Raw genomic sequence first — 21,300 nt, 5'->3', positions numbered from 1 at the left:
ACACACGGGTCACACAAAAGTTCTCTGAACTTTCGACCGTCAAGTACGCGGTGTTGACATGGTGTGACAAAGTTTGGTGTGGAGGAACTCAAGGGTCACCCACAAAGCCCTGCCCTCATCCCTAATGAACACTATATATATATATATATATATATATATATATATACACATTCCAGCATATCCCAAAGCTGTTCAGTAGGGATGAGCGCCAACAGCGAGGAGAGCCATAATTGGCCACAGGCAGGATGCCTGTGGCCAATTATAGCTCAGGGGATTTAGTATACTCCCCACACTATATAAGGCCACCAGCGCAGCGGTCTTGTGTAGTGTGTTCCGGCGTGCAGGGAAAGAGCAAGATGGGCAGGGACAGTGTTCTTTTCTCAGGCATCTGCAGGAGTTAAAGTGGGTGTTGTGTGCCTCCAGCACAGTATACACCTGTATCTACCCTTTTTTGCTGGCGTTCTCTAATACAGTCATCTGCAGAAGTTAGTGGGTGTTGTGTGCCTCCAGCACAGCACAATATACACCTGTATCTACCCTTTATTGCTGGTGTTCTCTAATACAGCCATCTGCAGGAGTTAAAGTGGGTGTTGTGTGCCTCCAGCACATATACAATATAATAGAAAAAAGATTACAAGAATGTGCCTCCCACACGTATTTTGATAAACCACTAATGACTTTCATAAGTGAATCATAAGAGTGGATGGCTTCAAAGTACAATATTTGTAGTTACCTCTAATGCTGCGTACACACGAGCGGATTGTATGGCGTACTTAGTCCGTCAAAACACATTTCAGGGGACAATCCGCTCGTGTGTGGGCTTCAGCTGACTTTTTCAGCGTGCAGTCCGGAGTACTAAGAATTTCGTTTTTTTCGAAATTCTGTCCGTCATACTTTGGTTTCAGCGGACAATACGGTCGTCAGTATGCTAGTTCGACGGTCTAAGAATGGCGCATGCCCAGAAAGGATTTACACGGCGAAAGGTTGCTTTGCTGTGTCTTGGACTTCCTATTTCTAGTCCCGTCGTACATGCTGTACACGTCATCGCGCAAGCTTTCGACGGACTGTTTGTGCATCCGTGTGTGGTCAAGTCCGTTCAGTGGAAAGTATGACGGACTGTCCGTCGGATTGTATGACGAACTAAGTACGCCATACAGTCCGCTCGTGTGTACGCGGCATTAGATGTAGCCTGGCCATAGGTTTTCATTCATGACAGCTTGCTTTCTATTGATATACTACGATTGGCTAGAGCTAATCACATGGTACGGGGTGCTGTGATTGGCCTAGGTACCATGTGATAGCAGTAGACCAATCACAGCATCACTACAGAAAGCTCAGCTGATAACTGAAACTCATTCATAACATTTGTGTATACATTGTGATTGCATAGTGATCACATGATCCCCCAGCTGCTTTTAGCCAGGAATCGGTGGACACAGCCCAGGCATAAAGCAATGGAAATATACGTTGCTGAGTTTGCTTGTGCCACCCGCCCACTGTAAAAGTACTGTGGGGGTCTTAATCTCCCTGGCAGTACGATTATTTCTGATTTTAGGTGCTGAAAGAGGTACAATTATTTTGCATGGAAATTTGGCGTTTTATATTGTAGGCCGGTTCAAACCAGAGTCTAGTAGACATCCCGGGTGTAGTAAAGTGTATAATATAATAAATAACTATAAATAATTAAAACAAATAATAATAAAAAATATTCAATAATGTAATTTAAATGTAATTTAAATCTGGCGGCCACATACACTATCAGGGTAAAGGCCTTTTCCACTAGAAAAATAATTGTCACTTTGTGTCCCACCTCTTCCTGACCTTAAAATCAACCAATCTGAGCACAGGTATTGATGTATGGGTACAAGAAGGAAAGGTGAATAATGCCACGTACACACGATCTGAAATTCGGCCAGCAAAAGACAGATGAGAGCTTTTATGCTCCATCAGACTTGCTCCATCAGACTTTTGCTGGCCAAATTCCAGCCAGCAAAAGATTGAGAGCACGTTCTCAATTTTTCGTTACAACAAAAGTTACAATCGGAAATTCCGATCATCTGTAGCAATTCCAAAGCGCAAAATTCCTATGCATGCTCGGAAACAATTCGACGCATGCTCAGAAGCATTGAACTTAATTTTCTCGGCTCATTGTAGTGTTGCCCATTACCGCGTTCTTGGCGGTCGAAAGTTCAGAGAACTTTTGTGTGACCGTGTGTGTGCAACCAAGCTTGAGTCGAATTCCATTGGAAAAACCATCCAAGATTTTTCCAAGATGGAAAATCCGCTCGTGTGTATGGGGCATAAGAAGGCACAATTAACATTGCGGGTGATTGTAGGCCTGAGTTAGGGGGGTTCATAAGATCCTTCCAGTCCTCAACTAATGTGGGTTTGATTTTTTTCCATAAAATATTCATATGCTACCTACTAATTTCAATTGAACTTAGTCCTTATGCAAGGACCATTTGAGGTGTTGTGTTTGTGTTACTTCATTATGTGTGACTCCCTATTATGTCCTGTCTCTCTGATCTTTAGTAGATTTTATGTACATCTAATGTCTCATCTCTACACCATTTTTAGGAACTTGGCAGAAGCTTAAATCCATTAAGGTTCCTCTGATCCCAGTTGTTGTCATAATAGCAATATTAATACTGGCAATAATTGTTGCTGCAGCTGTGCCCAGAACAGGTAAGTCTTAAAAAGTTAATACGAAAATTGTATAAACAGTCCTCCTTTTAGGCTAGGTTCACACTGCTGCCATGTGATTTTTTTATTATTATTATTGTTATTATTATTATTATTTAGTAGTTGAGTAGTTGGTCGTGCACCAAGAGTTTATGCAGTGCTTTACAGCATGAGGGCAGAGAGCACAGTTCAATACAGGAGGAATCAGAAGGCCCGGCTCAGAACTTACAATCTAGAAGGGAAGGTCGAGTGATACAAAAGGTAATAACTGTGGGGGATGATCTGATAAAAAAAAAAAAAAAACAGTTATTAGGTGGGGGTAGAATAGGCTTCTCTGAAGAGGGTCTTCAGGGATATTCTACAAGCAAACAGAGTAGGAGATAGTCGGACAGATTGGGGTAGGGAGTTCTATAGGATGGGAGAAGCTTGGAAGAAGTCCTGGAGGCAAGCATGGAAGGAGGTGATGGGGGAACTGGAGAACATGAGGTCTTGGGAGGAACAAAGAAAACAATTAGGTTGGTATTTTGAGACTAAGTTAGTGATATAGCTGAGGGCCAAGTTATGGGTGGCTTTAAGCTGTTGTTAGGACTTTTAATTTAATTTGTTGGGTGAGCAGAAGCCAGTGGAAGGATTAGCAGAGAGAGGTGGAGGACACTGAATGGAGGCCAGTGGAGGGATTGGTAGAGAGGGGTGGGGGACACTGAATGGAGGCCAATAGAGGGATTGGTAGAGAGGGGTGGAGGACACTGAATGGAGGCCAGTAGAGGGATTGGCAGAGAGGAGTAGCAGACACTGAGCCGTTTGTAAGGTGGAAGAGTCTGGCAGCAGCATTCATGATGGACTGAAGGGGGATAGCCTATGTAAAGGTAATCCAAAGTGGAGAGAGTGGCAGTAGTCAAAGCGAGAGATGACCAGGGAGTGGACTAGGAGCTTTGTGGTGTCATTGGTTAGGACACCACAAATGTTGATCCAACTTTCAGTGCGGTTATATAGTGCAACTTGGATGCAACTCAGATGAGGCTTGTATGTTCTATGGGGCCTTAGGCTGAATTCACACCTATGCATTTTTAGTGCTTTTTGCATTTTGCAGATTTGCACTACAGTCAATTTAACATGGTTTCCTATGGAACACATTCTGTAGTGTAAATCTGCAAAATGCAAAAAGCACAAAAAATGCCATAGGTGTGAATCCAGACTAAATTACACTGGAATCGCAGCAAAGTAGTACAGGAACCTTTTCCAAAATGGCACCGCGCTGGGTTGCATTAATGTGAACAGGTATTGAGAACAATGTTATTTCCAACCTCATATGATGCTATGCAACATATGAAATCGCAGTAGCGTGAATGAAGTCTCACTTTGTAAATCTTTATAAATACCTGCTGATCATGCTAGTCTCTGCTCTCTCTTCTGCAGGATGGTGGTCACTCACATTTTGCTTTCACCATCTAGCAGCTGAGACTGAAACTTTAACTACTACTTTTACTGGACAGCTTGGCCTCTCACTTTACTGGCAGGACCAACAGGTTGTAAAAACTTAGTACAGGGTGATTAACCAATTTAAGACTGGACCTCTTTTTGAGATTTGTTGTTTACAAGTTAAAAACATTTTTTTATTTCTTTGCTAGAAAATTACTTAGAACACCATTTTATTCTCTAGAACACCCTAGATAATAAAATGGCGGTGGTTGCAATACTTTCTGTCACACCGTATTTGCGCAGCGGTCTTACAAGTGCATTTTTTTGGGGAAAAAAATACACTTTTTTGAATAAAAAAATAAGGCAACGGTAAAGTTAGCCCAATTTTTTTTATATTGTGAAAGATAATGTTACGCCAAGTAAACTGATACCCAACATGTCACGCTTCAAAATTGCACCCGCTTGTGGAATGGTGACAAACTTTTACCCTTAAAAATCTCCATAGGCGACATTTAAAAAATTCTACCGGTTGCATATTTTGCGTTACAGGTCTAGGGCTAGAATTATTGCTCTCACTCTACCGATCGTGGCGATACCTCACATGTGTGGTTTGAACACTGTTTTCATACAATGTGTTCGGCGGGAAGGGGCGCGTTTAAAACATTAAAAAAAATGTTTATTATTTATTTTACCTTTTTATTTTTATTACACTGTTTAAAAAAAAATCTGCCACTTTTATTCCTATTACAAGGAATTTAAAAATCTCTTGTAGTAGAAAGAATGCATGACAGGACCTCTTAAAGAGGAGGGCCGGTTATACAAAAAAAAAAGTCAGCAGCTGCAAACACTGCAGCTGCTGACTTAATAAACACACTCACCTGTCCAGGGCGCCCGCGATGTCGGCCGCCCGAGGCCGACCCGTCCCTCGGCTCTCGGGTCCCGGCGCCGCCATTCCTTGTAAGGGAAACAGGCAGTGGAGTCTTACGGCTTCACTGCCCGTTTCCTACTGCGCATGCGCGAGTCCTGCAGCGCTTTCTGAATGGGACGCGCTGTGTTCTGGAACACACAGTTCCCAGAACACAGCGCGACCCATTACCCAGAAGACGCCGCGACGAAGACAGAAGACAGAAGATCTCCGCGGAGGAGGAAGAGGAAGATTAGGAGAAAGTGCCTAGCAACAGGCATTTCTGGTAAGTAAAAAAAAAAAAATTTTCTCATTTTTTTTTTTTTTTTTTTTATATTTTTTTGTAATTTTTCATATTTTTTTGTTTTCAGGGTGGCCCTCCACTTTAAATATGAGATCTGGGGGTCAAAAGACCTCACATCTCATATTTACACTAAAAAGCATTTTGTCATTTAAAAAAAAAAATGGACCTTTAAGAGCTATGGGCGGAAGTGACGTTTTGACGTTGCTTCTGCCCTGCAGTGTCATGGAGACAGGTGGGGGCCATCTTCCCCTCACTCGTCTCCATGCACAGCCACAGGAAGGATCCAATCGCCTCTGCTGCTGCCGACGGCTTCGGTATGCGGCGGAGGGCACTGAATGGCATTGGGGGGGCCCTTTCCCACCACAGATAAAAGTGATCTTGTGGCGAATGTACATCGACGTGCGGCTGTCCGGAAGTGGTTAAGAAAATAATGTGGTGTTAATGCTACTGACAGACATATCGTATACATTATTTTAAATGTCATTTTGCTACTATGCGTTATTGGAATGGAACAAAACAAAATAAAAATGAGACGCTTGATTTTTTTAAACTTTGTTGGTAAATGTGAAAGTTTTTCTTACTGCAGAATAAGGCCTGATTCACACCTATGGCATTTTTAGCGCTTTTTGCAATTTGCAGATTTGCACTACAGAACGTGTTCCATAGGAAACCATGTTAAATGGACTGCAGTGCAAACTGCAAAATACAAAAAGCACTAAAAATGCCATAGGCGTGAATCCAGCCTTCGAAGTGGTTATTCTAGAATGACACAATGGAGAATGCTAAATCTGATGCAGCTGTGCATGGCAGCCAATCAGCTTCTAACTTCATCTTGTTTAATTAAAGTGGAGGGCCACTCTGAAAAAAAAAAATATTAAAAAATACAAAAAAAAAATCTAAAAAAAAAAAATGAAAAAAATAATTTTTTTTTGCTTACCAGAAATGCCTGTTGCTAGGCACATAATCCTAATCTTCCTCTTCCTCCTCTGCGGAAATCTTCTTTCTTCTCTCCTTGTCGCATTGTCTTCTGGGTAATGGGTCGCGCTGTGTTCTGGGAACTGTGTGTCCCAGAACACAGCGCGTCCCATTCACAAAGCGCTGCGTGACTCACGCATGCGCAGTAGGAAACGGACAGTGAAGCCGCAAGGCTCCACTGCCTGTTTCCCTTAGAAGGAATGGCGGCATCGGGACCCGAGAGCCAAGGGATGGGGCGGCCGACATCATGGGCGCCCTGGACAGGTAAGTTGGCTTATTAAGTCAGCAGCTGCAGTGTTTGCAGCTGCTGACTTTTATTTTTTTTTAAAAAGGCCCTCCTCTTTAAGCTTTGACAATTAAACCTGGAAGCTGACTAGTTTCTATGCAGGGCTGCACCAAATTTTGAACTCCAGTCTCAGTAAATCAACTCCAATGTTAAACATGTTAAAATCAGCATGATTTTAAGAGTACTGGGTTATACTTGATAATACTGCTGATTATGTATGTAAACTAAATAATCTAGTGCAAAGCTGCAGAACTTGCTGAGTCATTTCCCCAAAACAAGTATCCTGATCTTGAGTTGAGGTCATTTTGGCTTTGCTTGTTGCATGCTTGTCTTTGACTGAAAGCAATAACAAACAAACCAGTATTTTTTGATTTTCTTAAAACAATAATAAAAAACAAAACAAAAAAAAACCAAAGGTTGTTTTACATTGTCACAAACCACAACGTTATCTATACCCCAGACTTTGGAACAGGTATATCCAAATTAGCACACAAAGGCCAAAACACCTAATTATGCTCTCAGCCTAAAAAATATCAGTGACACTAGATGAATGGAAAAAAAAAAAAAAAACAACAGACTCCTCCATCCACACAAACAAAGTGGATGGAGGAATCGCCCCCACTGGGAACTTGTATTCCAACAGCAGCCCTGCAGCTATCAGGGACTGTAGCCACTTGTAGGCAGGTATAGATTGACCTCCCTACACAGGGGTCGCAACCACCAGGCAGTGAGTGTGGAAGAGAGGAGGAATTCACATTCCTCTTAGGCCTCTGTACATGTCATTGGGTGAGCCATTGTCCAAACAGATGCTGCCGCCCTGGATGACCCCTGCGGCCATCTCATATAAGGAATAAAAAAGAAAAACAGCTTCCCATGGTGTAGATAGAAAATAACGGATGGCTGTTTATTGGCATAAAATCATCAAAACGCAAAATAAAAAATAAATTCTCGAAGATAAAATTGTGATCACATAAAAACAAGCAATACAGGGAACATGACTACCACTCCCTACGCGTTTCGTCCCATAGGACTTAAACAGGGGCGTCCTATGGGATGAAAGGTTTCAAGAATACCTTCCAGCCTTCACATTGTGTGCAGAATCACATTGTATGTCCTACAAAGATTTGGAAGACTTTTCTTATTCACCTAATATTGGGACTTTACCTCCCCTATATTTGTCACATTTTATTTTATTCTTCTTTTCACAAGTATATTTTAGCACTACATTGTATTGTGTTTGTTGTATTTAGGGGTTTGGTCATATTCTTATGTAGCTACTGGTTTATATACTTATATTATTATTATTTTTGGGTTAGCGCAATAATTTTCTCCCTCTTTTTTCGGTGTTCAATTTGTGTATGGGTAGGTTAGGGACAGGAACTCGTTGGACAGGGAGAGTGTGCCCAGCATAGGGAAAGGTTTCAAAGAGGGACAGCATAGGGACTATTCATTAGTGCTGCTGTGGGGAACCTTTCTGCTACTAGTTCTTTGCTGCTTACTACCTGCCTCCTGCACCAGGTGCTGTCAACTTCCAAGCATCACTCCTTACAAGTACTATAAAATCATCTGAGTGTTACCGCAAGTTTTAGCCACTGCATAGACTGTTAGTGTATGCTGGAACATTCTTTACAATATATTCCCTGCAACCTCAACCACTGTGTGCACTCTTTCCCCCAGGGGTTCCTACCACTCTATACCTCAATCCCCCATCTATGTGGAATAGGAGCTGTAGAGACCTTTTTGGAACTATTCCATCCACAGTGTGGTCTGCAAAATGAATTTCTAGAGGAGCTACTTGAGTTTGCTATGTCCTACTTCTTTCAATTCTCTACTCTGTATTATTAACTGTATTATCAACAAATCAGAGGTACCTCTACGGGGCAACATGGGCACCTGCCTATGCTTGCCTCCATCTAGGCCTTTTGGAAAAGGAGAAGGTTTTCACCTCGCCAATGTACCAGAGCCACGTACACACATTGTTGAGGTACATTGACGATGTGCTGTTGTTCATAAACTTAAATAAACATCAACTTAACAACAATGAACAAAATATACGTCTCATGTATACATTTGATTGTGAAAAAATCTCCTTCCTTGATTTATGGATTGCCATGGAGAATGGATGTATCTGTACAAAGACATTCTGTAAAGAGACTGCAGCTAATACTCTTCTGCGAGCCGATAGCCATCACCTTGCCTGGCTAACAAAAGGAATTCCAATAGGCCAATTTTTGAGGATAAAAGAAATTGCACTAGTGACCTAAAAAAATAGGAGATCTCTATGGGAGATTCCGAGAACATGGATACTCCCATAAATTGATCCAAAGGGCAAAGCAAAAAAAGTGGCATGTCGCAGCAGAGCGTTTCTTTTGTCTATTGAGAATGGTAAAGCGTAAAGAGGACAGCCAAATTCAAGTTCAGCTAGACTGATAACCAATTATGGAACCCAATGGAATAATGTATGTAAGGACCTGGAGAAACACTGTGCAACCAAAATAAAGGGGGTACCTATGTGTGCAAAAACAAACAAATGTATGTGCAACACCTGTGCTAAATGCAAATTCTGTGCTAAAATCAACATGCAAATTCAAAAGATTGTTTTCAAAAAACAACCAACACAGTGAAAATAACTATTCATCAGCATACGTAAATTTAAATTTGACCTATGCTGAAAAAAAAGAAAAAAATACATATATAGTGTTCAAAATAGTCCAAAAGGTAGATCCTCATCTGTAAGACCCCAAACCAAATTTTCTTTTCACAACATGGTCCCACACGATAGCCACGGAATAATAAAATGCCAGATGGCCGCTTACAAGAACCGTGGGTAGTGATGGACGAATTTCCGACGGGACGTTTCGCGAACGCGAAATGCGAACGGACCCAAACGTTCACGAAACCGAACGTTCGCCGCGGGCCCCATTGACTTCAATGGGAGGCGAACTTTGCAAACCTTCATGTCGAATTTGCGGCCACGTGGTAATTATTAGGAGGTAAAACGTAGTCCCACCATCTGGACAATGACATAATACATGTATGAGGTGAATTTGGGATCGATAACTACAAGCATTTTTTTTTTATTTGGGAAATTGTTCTAACAATTCAGGACTATGGAGCTAATGAAGGCAATGGAGGAGAGGGAAGGTCAGGGACCAGGGTAGGCAAAGAAGAGGGTGCAGGAGATGATCACCAGCAGCGTGACATACCAGAATGACACATGCACCGTGATAGAGGCATCTGACAGCAGCACCGTAATACAGAGCACTGACATCAGCACCGTGACATACAGCGCTGACAGCAGCACCGTGACATACAGCGCTGACAGCAGCACCGTGACATACAGCGCTGACAGCAGCACCGTGACATACAGCGCTGACAGCAGCACCGTGACATACAGCGCTGACAGCAGCACCGTAAGCAGCCCCAGGAGGAAGTCAGCACAGCACAGGGATGGTGTGATCCCCTCATAATAAGAACCCCCAGGAGGAAGTCAGCACAGCACAGGGATAGTGTGATCCCTTCATAATAAGAACCCCCCAGGAGGAAGTCAGCACAGCACAGGGATATCATAAGCAGCCCCAGTAGAAATATGACACCGCTCAACCTCTTCAAAGAGGAGGGTAGGGGCATATAGTACGGTGTGCTTTTTTGGGTCAAGGAAGTGAGCCAAATGAATTAAGAAGGTCTGTGTGCTTGATTAAAAAAATAGTTTATAGACATATACATGGTCTACTGGTCACATGTGTTGAATTCCTCCGAGATCCATGCCTCATTCATTTTTAGAAATGTGAGGTAGTTAACACTGTCGTGAGCTAGGCGAGTACGCTTATCGGTCACAATCCCCCCTGCTGCGCTGAACGTCCTTTCGGACAGGACACTGGATGAGGGGCAAGCCAACAGTTCGATTGCAAATTGGGCAAGCTCTGGCCAGAGGTCAAGCCTGCCCACCCAGTAGTCTAGGGGTTCATCACTCCTCAGAGCGTCCACATCGGCCGTTAACCCAATGTAGTCGGACACCTGACGGTCTAGGCGTTCCCTGATGCTGGATCCGGATGACACCTGTCGATGGGTCGGCTGAAAGAATGACCTCATATCCGAAGTCACCAACACATCTTCAAACCGGCCTCTTCTTGCAGGCGCTGTTGGATTGGTACCCGCAAATCCTTCTCTGGGAGTGGGAATTGCTCCTCTGCCAGCGCACGCAAAAGCAGAATGCAGCATTTCTCGAAGCAAGGCCTGGAAGTGCTGCATTCTGACAGCCCTCTGCGACGGCGGTAACATTTCCGCCATTTTGTGTTTGTACCGGGGGTCTAAGTACGTTGCCACCCAGTACTGGTCCTTGACCCTCATGCTTTTTATACGGGGGTCCCTATTAAAACACTGGAGCATGAAGGCCCCCATTTGCACTAAAGTGGAAGCGGTGTGGTGGCCTGGCTCCTGCTCATCATCCAGGATAATGTCGTCCTCTTCATTCTCCTCTCCCCATCCTCGCACAACAGGGATCCCAGAAAGGTTTAAAGCATGCTCTTCTTGCTCCTGCTCATCCGCCCCGGCACCATCCTCCTCTGACTCCTCATCAGACTCCTGTTGTTGACTTGTCTCAGATAGAGTAGCCCCCCCTGGGAATTCATCCAGCATTGCGACTTCCTCATCTTCCCGCTCCTGCTCCTCCACAGCCTGATCAATGACACGACGCAATGCACGCTCCATAAAGAAGGCATAAGGTACCATGTCACTGATGGCGCCATGGCTGCGACTGACCAGTTTGGTGATCTCCTCAAATGGCCGCAGAAGTCTGCATGTGTCGCGCATGAGCAGCCACTGGCGCGGTGAAAAAAAACCCAGCTCCCCAGAACCGTTTCTTTCGCAGAGTTCATACAGGTAGACGTTAACTGCACGTTTCTGCTGGAGCAGCCTATCAAGCATATAGAAGGTTGAGTTCCATCGCGTCGGGCAATCGCAAATAAGACGTCTGACCGGCAGATGGTGTCGCCGCTGAATGTCAGCAAGGCGAGCCATGGCCGTGTAAGATCTTCTGAAATGGGCCGAGATTTTCCTTGCCTGCCGCAAGATGTCCTGGACCCCAGGGTATTTGACAAGGAATCGCTGCACGACCAAGTTTAAGACGTGTGCCATGCACGGCACGTGCGTGATTTTGCCCTGTTTCAATGCGCTAAGCAGATTGGCACCGTTGTCACACACCACTTTACCAACTGTCAAATTGAGCGGTGTTAGCCACTCATCTGCCTGTGAACGCAAAGCTGAAAGGAGTGCCGGGCCAGTGTGGCTCTTTGCTTCCAGGCACAACAGACGCAGCACGGCATGGCAACGTCTCACCTGGCATGTGGAATAGGTTCTGGGGAGCTTGGGCGGTGCAGCGGAAGAGACGCTAGCAGCGGAAAAGGAGGAGGCAGCTGAGGAGGAGAGGGAGGAGGATGGAGTAGGAGGAGGAGGAGAAGAAGAGTCAGGCCTGCATGCAATCCGTGGCGGTAAAACCAAATCTACACGGGTGCCACGGGTTACATGCTTGACGGCCGTCAGAAGGTTCACCCAGTGGGCAGTAAAACTGATATACCTTCCCTGCCCGTGTTTGCTAGACCACGTGTCTGTGGTCAGATGTATCTTGGCACCGACACTGTGTGCCAGAGATACATTCACTTGCCGCTGAACATGGCCATATAGCTCTGGGATGCCCTTCTCTGAGAAATACTTCCTTCCTGGGACCTTCCATTGTGGTGTTCCAATGGCCACAAATTTGCGAAAGGCCTCCGAGTCCACCAGTTTATATGGCAGTAGTTGGCGGGCTATGAGTTCTGACAAGCCAGCCGTCAACCGTTGGGCAAGAGGGTTATCCGGCGTCATCATTTTATTACGCTCAAACATTAGGCCCACGGAAGCCTGCCTTTTTGCAGAAAAACGTGAGCTTGGCGTGATGGAAGGTGGAGTGGAGGACAATTGTGAGGAGAGAGGAGAAGGAGAAGTAGAAGACGAGGCTGGACGGTGAGAGCCTGCAGTGTGGCTTTGTGTGTTCCGTTGCTCCCACTGGGCTCGGTGATGGCTGCTCATGTGCCTTCTTAAGGCGGTCGTCCCTAGGTGAGTATTGGGCTTACCGCGACTAACGCGTTGACTGCAAAGATTGCAGATGGCAACGCTATTGTCAGCAGCGGACACGTTAAAAAAAGCCCACACTGCGGAGCCATGTGCCGGTGTCCTGGGAGCGCCAGATGTGACCGTACATGGTCGATGACTCGCTCCTGATACATTTGCAGTCTGCTTTGTCCCTGCTGTGCAATGTAAGTCATTGCTGCTTCTCCTCCCTATCTGCTGGTCCATATCTCCCTCTGAACTCCCCTCCTCTTCCTCTCTTGTGGGCACCCACGTGACATCACTAGACACGTCATCATCAACGTCACCTTCCCCACCGCTATAAGTAGAGATCTCGGAGTAGGCAGCAACACCGGGGACCAACCTCCTCCTTGGGCTGATCTGGGTACTGTCGTCAGACTGCTGAGTAGCGCTTGTTGCTACCTCCTCTTCCTGATCCAATACCAAGAGTGGCTGCGCATCAGAAATGTCCTCTTGATATGGATCGGAAAATAATTCCAGTGACTCAAGCGGAAGGTATGTGGTGGTGGTGGTGGTGGTGGTGTTGTTGGTGGTAGTGTCTTTGGGGGTGCACATAGCAGAGAGTGAAGAAGAGGGTGCAGATCGAGAGGATGAGGAGGGTGCAGAAGAGTAAGGCTGAGCGAGCCACTCAACCAAGTCTGGTGCATCCTTTAAAGTAATTGAACGCACCTTCTGCAACTTCCCACTTTGGCTCAAGCCTGTTGCTCCTGCCCTACCCCAACCACCCCTGCGGAAGGGCCTGCCTCTTCCTCTGCCTGTCATTTTTTAAATGACCCTGTGACAAAACTCTTAGTCCCTATACCGATGAAGGACTGCTGCAGTATAGGGCAGCGGTCAGCAGTGGTGCACGTCAACCCTATCTATTGTGGACCTATAGCGGTCCTTACAGAACAGCAGACTGTACCGCACTCAAGCCTATGTACCGTAGCACCCTATACCAAGTTACCAGTCCTTATAAGAACTTTTGTGGAACAAGCAGGTTGTGTATTAGTGTTTAGCAGACTGTACGTCAGTCCCTATACCGCTGAAGGACTGCTGCAGTATAGGGCAGCGGTCAGCAGTGGTGCACGTCAACCCTATCTATTGTGGACCTATAGCGGTCCTTACAGAACAGCAGACTGTACCGCACTCAAGCCTATGTACCGTAGCACCCTATACCAAGTTACCAGTCCTTATAAGAACTTTTGTGGACCAAGCAGGTTGTGTATTAGTGTTTAGCAGACTGTACGTCAGTCCCTATACCGCTGAAGGACTGCTGCAGTATAGGGCAGCGGTCAGCAGTGGTGCACGTCAACCCTATCTATTGTGGACCGATAGCGGTCCTTACAGAACAGCAGACTGTACCGCACTCAAGCCTATGTACCGTAGCACCCTATACCAAGTTACCAGTCCTTATAAGAACTTTTGTGGACCAAGCAGGTTGTGTATTAGTGTTTAGCAGACTGTACGTCAGTCCCTATACCGCTGAAGGACTGCTGCAGTATAGGGCAGCGGTCAGCAGTGGTGCACGTCAACCCTATCTATTGTGGACCGATAGCGGTCCTTACAGAACAGCAGACTGTACCGCACTCAAGCCTATGTACCGTAGCACCCTAGACAGACCAAGTTACCAGTCCTGATAAAGAGCTTTGTGGAACAAGTGAGTTGTGAATGTTTAGCAGACTGCAGCAGAAGGGCAGCAGTCAAGTATAATATTCTTTCTATATTTGGAAGAAAGAATATTATACGTGTACAAGCCTATTACCGTACCACTGATACCAGTCCTGAAAAGAACCTTTGTGGAACTAATAGTAACAGCAAGTCTTTAAAATTACCCTCACTGCCTGACAACACTGCTTCCTTCCTGTCCCTATACAAATTGGCAAAAAAGAGTAGGCTGGAACGATTAGTGGTTACTGGAATAGCTCTTTTGTGGACCTGATAGTAACAGCTAATGATGATGATGATGATGATGATGAAAGACTAATCTGGCTGTCCCTGTAGCATACACCGTCCTTTCTCTTTCTCTAAACTAACAAAAGACACTCAGGCTGCTGCAAGAATCAGCAGCACAGCAAACCTATAAACACCTAACACCTATACCAGTCCTGAAAAGAACTTTTGTGTACCAAATAGCTAGTGGTTTATCTCTCCCTACTCCACACAGGAACCTGTCCCTATCGTAACAGAAGAAAGAATGTAAAATGGCCACCGGATCGGGTGTATTTATAGGTTAGGGGGAATGTCCAAGTGTCCATGTGCTGTCATGTCTCAATTGGCTGTCCTGTATCACATGATAAACGTGTCACCAAAGGTTAAAGTTCTTGTATACATTAAACACGTAAGTCCGCCGCGGCGAACGACGGAAAAAGGCGTTCGAACGTGCGGACCGCGAATGTCGGAAATTCGCCGCGAAACGACCGCCGGGCGAAACGTTCGTCCATCACTAACCGTGGGATCTCTATTACTGGGATCTAGTAGGCACAGACAAGAGGGATCACTCAAGCAGGAGGCGGCAATTTCAAATATCCATCCGGATCCTCTCTTTCGCTAGTGAGTCCAGACTCCACTCTGCTCCTTGGGACCTGCGTTTGCAAATAAGGACTTTCAATGGGTGGATCAAGAAAGGAAAAAAAGAGAGCTTCATAGTGTAATCTTCTAGCTTCGCCCGATGCTGCGTTTCTCCGTATTAGGCATCCACGGGGAAAGGACATCACACACCATGGAGCATATATACCTCGGCAGGAGCGTGTCACGGGAAGTCCAAATGAAAGGTATCTTCCAATCCTTTTCCGGTGTGTATAACAAGAAAGCAACCTACCCTCATTGCAGGCAATTCGATCCATCGCTACTGCATATGGGGGGAGGTGACCCTACGTTCCTGTCATGTCTGTGTATCAAAACAGCCATAATCATAAGAACATTTCAAAACATAAAAAAATAAAAAAAAAATTATTAATTATGTCGATACAGAATAAAATTAGTTCATACCACATATGCAAGAAAACTAATGATTAGTTATACAATTGATAAAAAATGTAAAAATTAATAAATCATTTTTCCTAATATTGATAAAAAATCAGTCTATATCAACACATTCGATTACATCACTTCACAGTACCACACCATTCCGGGAATGCCTGCATAACTATCGGGCACTCGGGAAGGGTGCACAGAATTATACTCCACGGAAACTGCCAATTCCTCATTCATGGAGAAGGCTATGTAAAAAAAGACAGATGAAGATGCCTCTATATAATATCAAATGGATTGCGTAGCTAGAGGAATGCATTTAATGACTCTTCAGTCACCATGACTAAAAATATTATTACCTTATGTATCAAATAACCGACAAAAGGGTACCATACATTACTCATATAGAGATAAAATATATAGGGCAAGGAAATGAATGCCCCTACATACTAAATCCTGGAGGAGGGAGGAAGGAAAAGGGGGAGGGGAGTGGGCTTCCCAGGATAACAAAGAGAAAACAATACTAGACCCAATCGTCTTCTTTTTTTTGTTTTCAAACTATTTTATTAAAGAAAGTCAAAATACCATACAAGGTTGGGAAACGGCATCCTTCAGAATAATAGACATGACAACTGATTACAAACATACAGCATCCAGTATATCAGGCTTTTAAGAATGTAGTCCATCAGTGCAGGATTTAACATATGCAATGATATACTAGTAAAATACGTGTATATGTATCACTCTTGAAGGATGTATCCCTCTCCCTCCTCCTCCCTCCTCCCTCCCACAGAGAGGCAAGAAAGGGAGAAGAAAAGAAAGAAGAGAAAGAGAGGGGAAAAAAAAAAGATAAGAAAAACTGTGAGAGGTAACTAAAACCACTAAACCCGTTTAGGTCAGCCTTGAAGCCTGAACAAGAACCAAGAGTTTCACTTAGCGTCAAATGCTGGGATGGAATCATGGAGGGTATGGAGAAATTTTTCCACTAGCATCATTTGGTCAATGCGCGCAACCACGTGAGCAAAAGGAACCCCAGAAGACTTCCAATGTAGGGCAGTAGTCCAAAACATGGCCATACAAATTGAGTGAATCAGTCTCACCAAGGGTTTGGGAGTATCAGGGGGGAGTCTGAAACAAAAGGCAATGTTGCTGAGTTAAATTATCGATTTCCCCACCACTTTATCAATCATACCCAATACCTCCTTCCAAGTGGGTAACAATTTAGGACAGTCCCAGAATATATGCTGAAAAGTGCCTGAGTGAGTGCAACCCCTAAAGCATCTCGGGGAAGTTTGTGGGTACATCTTGCTCCGGAGTAGAGGGATATAATACCACTGTGTCTGCAGCTTAATAGATGTTTCTCTAATCGTTAATGATTTTTTTGCATTTGCACATGTTTTGCCAGCCTTTCTCCCAATCCAGGTCTCCCTCCTCCAGACTGAGCTCCTGTTCCCATTGTGCGCTATATTTTAAAATAGGCTTCTCCTCTATTGATTCTAGGAGCTTGTAAACCCCTGAGATAAGGCCTTTTTGGCGAGGAGAGATATAGCATATGTTCCCAAATACTGTTGTAGACTCTGAAAGGGGATCGGTATAGTGGTGCTGAAAAAAGTGTTGAATCTGTAAATAATGATAATATTCCTTGTCTGGGATATGATATTGAGTCTGTAGGTCTGAGAATGCGGTAAAGTTCATCAGAAAATCAGATCAGAAAATCCCCCAATGTGGTCAAACTACAATCGGTCCAGATGGAGAAAGATTCCGGGTGATCATATGCCAGGCGGAATCTGAGGTCTCCAAGGAATGAGGCTCCTAAGGGAGATTGTGATATGAGTTTATACTTGGTCTTATATTGACTCCAAAGCCTCATTCCTATCACGACCACGATCACTTGATTTTTTGTCCCCAGTCCAGAGCTAGGAGAGTTAGAGGACCACATTAACCCAGGGAGATATAAGGGTTTGATAGAGTCCCTTTCCAATTTTACCCAGGAGACCTTAGAACTCTTTATGCTCCATTGTGACTGTTGGGTGTATCTGCTGGCTAGGTAATATAACCATATTTGGGGAACCCCCAAATCTCCCCTCCTAGAAGATTGATAGAGGATTTCCCTAGCAAATCTGTTTAATAAATTTGTTAAAGAAGGCCTGGCTATTGAGCAGGTAACTTCTAGAGGGTCTAATTGAGAGAGATCTAAATAAGTAAAGTCACCTGGGGAGGATTGTCATTTTAAGGGCAGTGATTCTCCCAATAAAGGGGATATGAAGTGAGGACCAATGTTTGAGGGTTTTTTCAATTCTGTTATCATTGGGGGATAATTTACTTTAAAATGTTTGCCAAAGTCTCCGGTGAGGCCGATGCCAAGATATGGAAGGTGAGTTTCCGTCAAGGTGAAAGAATACAGTAAGTATTTTTAAGGTGGTCAAGTTTGTCAGACAAAAACCCCACTGGAAGAGCTACAGACTTTGTAACATTGATTGAGAGTCCGGAGACTCCGGCAAAGTTTGCTAAGGTCTGTAATAAGTTGGGGAGGGAAATTAGGGGGTTAGTGAGAAACATCAAAACATCGTCCACGTACATACAAAATTTGTAAGACGAGGTACCTTTTGTATAGCCGGATATGTTTGGGTTATTTAGTAGGGCAATGGCTAAGGGTTCTAATGCAAGAGCAAAAATTAAAGGGGAAAGTGGGCATCCCTGTCTAGTACCACATCCTAGGGGAAAAAATTCCGAGTTGCACCCTGGGATCCTTATACGCATTCTTGGGTTTCTATATAGGGCCTGAAAAGCTTGCAAAAATTCTCTCCTGAAGCCCATACGTTGTAAGAGAGTGGATATGTAACTCCAGGATACGCTATCAAATGCCTTTTCTATGTCTAGGCTGAGCAAGAGAAGTTTTTGAGAGGCCAAATTTGCGTCCTGAATGATGTTCGCAGCTAAACGTATACTATCTGTAATAAATCTGTGAGGGATGACTGATAAGGGGAAATCAGGGTCGGAATTATTAGGGACAGTCTATCTGCTAGGATTCTACTGAATATTTTTAAGTCGTTGTTAATGACAGAAATGGGCCTGTCATTTTGGGGAAGCGTATGATTTTTATTGGGCTTGGGTATCAGGGACATATTAGCTAAAAGCATTTCTTCAGGGAAACTACCACCCTGTAATACCCAATTAAAAAGCTAGTAAGGCGGAATATTTCTTATAGTTGTAGCGGATGACATTTGGGATCAAATGTCACACGCTTTGTAAATTTAGTTTTTGCCTCAGGACCTTACAGTACTGAGGGTTAATTGTGTAGGTAAGACTTAACACCAGTCTGGCCAGGCCATGATTGATGTTCTGCCTGGTCATGTGAACAGTGAGGTACACATGATAGGCAAGAAAGAGGCATGGTTGGATGTTTTGGTATGGCCCAATCAGCAGGAGTGCCAGACCCGCTGAGGAGTCTGAGAGGGGGTACCTAAGCAGGTGTGGGTCACGTGTTCGGGGTTCTGGAGTTGCTCGAGAGACCTGTGTGGTCTGTTCTGGTTCCAGGACCGGCGTAGCCCCATGAGGGGCCCCGGTCACGGGGTGTTTGACATTCCACAGCATGTTCCTGTCAGTGGCCCCTGTTAGACCCGACTGGTCTGGGGTAGGGATCCTTCTGTTCCCGAGTCTCGGAACTTGCCAGTCCGAGGCGCTGTAAATGAGGGAGGATTCAGAGTGTCCGGGTGTGCTCTCAGCTTGGAGGGGCACCACAGCTCATGTAATTGACCGGGGGAGGACTCTTCGGAGGAGGGCCAACAAGTGGCATCCTAAGAAGTGCCTGGTTACTGAGTTGGGAAGAACATTGACGAGTCCACACTTTTCCAGTACCTCAAAGGAAGCGGGAAACGTTCCAGGTACAGTTGGAAAAAGGTTCCTGTTTATCTTCGGTTGATTGTTAAAGTTTGAGTCAACGTGCTGACTGCCATGATCTCTGGCTAGAGGTCTGTTCTGCCTTGAAGTGCCCAGCTGTGAGTGGCTACTCTGGGTGGAAATAGAGACGTTGTAAAACCTGCAGTTCAAGGTACCTGAGTTCTTCCCCCGTGCCCTCTGTTCCCAAAGAGACTGTGTTTGTGAGAGTTCTACTGAAAAATAAAACCTTTTGAAAAGACTTTATCTGTGTCAGTGTACAAGTCATTGGGTATCAACCCTGGGAACCCCTAGACGCAGAAGAGCAGGCTAGGAGAAGGTAACTGGTAAGCCCTTTCAGTCAAGGCCACCCTGCAACGGGTTATGGCCCCTACTTAGTATATAGACGAAAAGCCATCTGGGCCTGGAGCCGAGCCCAACTTCAAATTTTTAATTACATTCAGGACTTCCGAAACAGTAATGGGGGCATTAAGTGTCTCCAGCTGCAGTGGTGAAAGAATGGATATAGGGATATCTCAAAACCAGGATTCATCCTCTACCGAGGAGTTGGGAAGTCTTGGCGCTAATAGGGATGAATAAAATCCTTCAAAGATTTTGAGTACTTCATTTGGATGAGAGGTTGTTAATCCTGTGTCAGCAGTTAATTTATAAACATGAGGTTCCCGTATGGATTGGTTCAACCTTCTTGCAAATACAGTCGACGCGGTATTATTATGAAGTACAAATTTCGCCTTAGACCATCTAAGGGCTTTTTCTACCTTGCTAGAAAGTAGGGAATCTAGTTCTAGTCGTTTCTGATTAATGGTTAATCTAGTGGCCTCTAGATTCAATGAGTCTATGTTTTTTATATAGGTGGTCTAATTCTTGTGTGAGGTTTAATATCTTTTGCCTATTCAGTTTGTTGCAAGATGAGGTTATGCCAATAAGCACGCCCCTCAAGACCGCCTTATGGGTTGTCCAGAGAGTGGAAGGCTGGGTTTCCAGAAGGGCATTATGCGTAAAATATTCTTCTATAGTCTTTACAACTTCTGATTTGACCGCTAAATCTGACAAGGTTGCTTCATTAAGCCTCCAGGAGTGAGGAGTTGGGGCAAGCTTAATAAATTTAGTGGTAAAGGAGGTTACCTGGTGGTCTGACCATACACAAGGGTGAATCTTGGCTTGCGTGGAATTAGCCAGTATTATGGGAGAGACATAAATGTAATCCAATCTCGCATTACTGTAAAAAAATTGAAAAGCAACAGAACTGCGCTATAGTAATAAACGTGAAAGTCTAAATAAGGTGCTGCCATCCCTATACCTCACACCGCCCAAAAGAGAGGCCGCGAGCTGTGATTGCTGTAAAATTATATATTGAGGGCCTCAGGCGCTACCTGTAATAAATGAAATTCTAGGTAAAACTATCCTAGATAACTGGACAGCTGTAAAATCAGTGATGTCTACTGGTTCTTAATGTATTACAAAGGGATCAGAAATAACCCTGAACACCACTAGTAATAGAGGAAATCACAAGGAAGTAGGCAAGAAAAAAATCACAAGGAAGTAGGCAAGATGAAATTCAGGAAAAAAATTATAAATATAAGCTGATACTCAGTATCTACCAGAGGATAACACTCATCAGCATTACCCCAATAATAATAGTGGCCGGCCCTATCCCACAGGGGAACGCTAGGCCAGATAGATGGAAGGTCTATATTCCATTGACATAAGTTTTGAGCAGTATTGCAATGTATGGCTTATCAATACCACTGTTTG

The 21,300-nt window shown here is 44.4% G+C and overlaps 1 protein-coding gene across 2 annotated transcripts in view; it reads left to right on the top strand.

The window, feature by feature from the left end:
* LOC143930937 (C-type lectin domain family 2 member B-like) overlaps positions 1-21,300 on the top strand; it is a 107,143-nt gene that overhangs the window by 34,236 nt on the left and 51,607 nt on the right. For both annotated transcript variants that reach the window (XM_077455627.1, XM_077455628.1), the window contains exon 3: positions 2,578-2,685. In XM_077455627.1, the coding sequence (XP_077311753.1) occupies positions 2,578-2,685 (108 nt within the window). The remainder of the gene's footprint in view (positions 1-2,577; positions 2,686-21,300) is intronic.

This window comes from Lithobates pipiens, unplaced genomic scaffold, assembly GCF_037356315.1.
Source record: "Lithobates pipiens isolate NorthernLeopardFrog02 unplaced genomic scaffold, aLitPip1_a1.2 Scaffold_25, whole genome shotgun sequence".
Classification (NCBI taxonomy): domain Eukaryota; kingdom Metazoa; phylum Chordata; class Amphibia; order Anura; family Ranidae; genus Lithobates; species Lithobates pipiens.
Note: the sequence above shows the minus strand (reverse complement) of the source record. Positions and strands in the feature narration are given on the sequence as shown.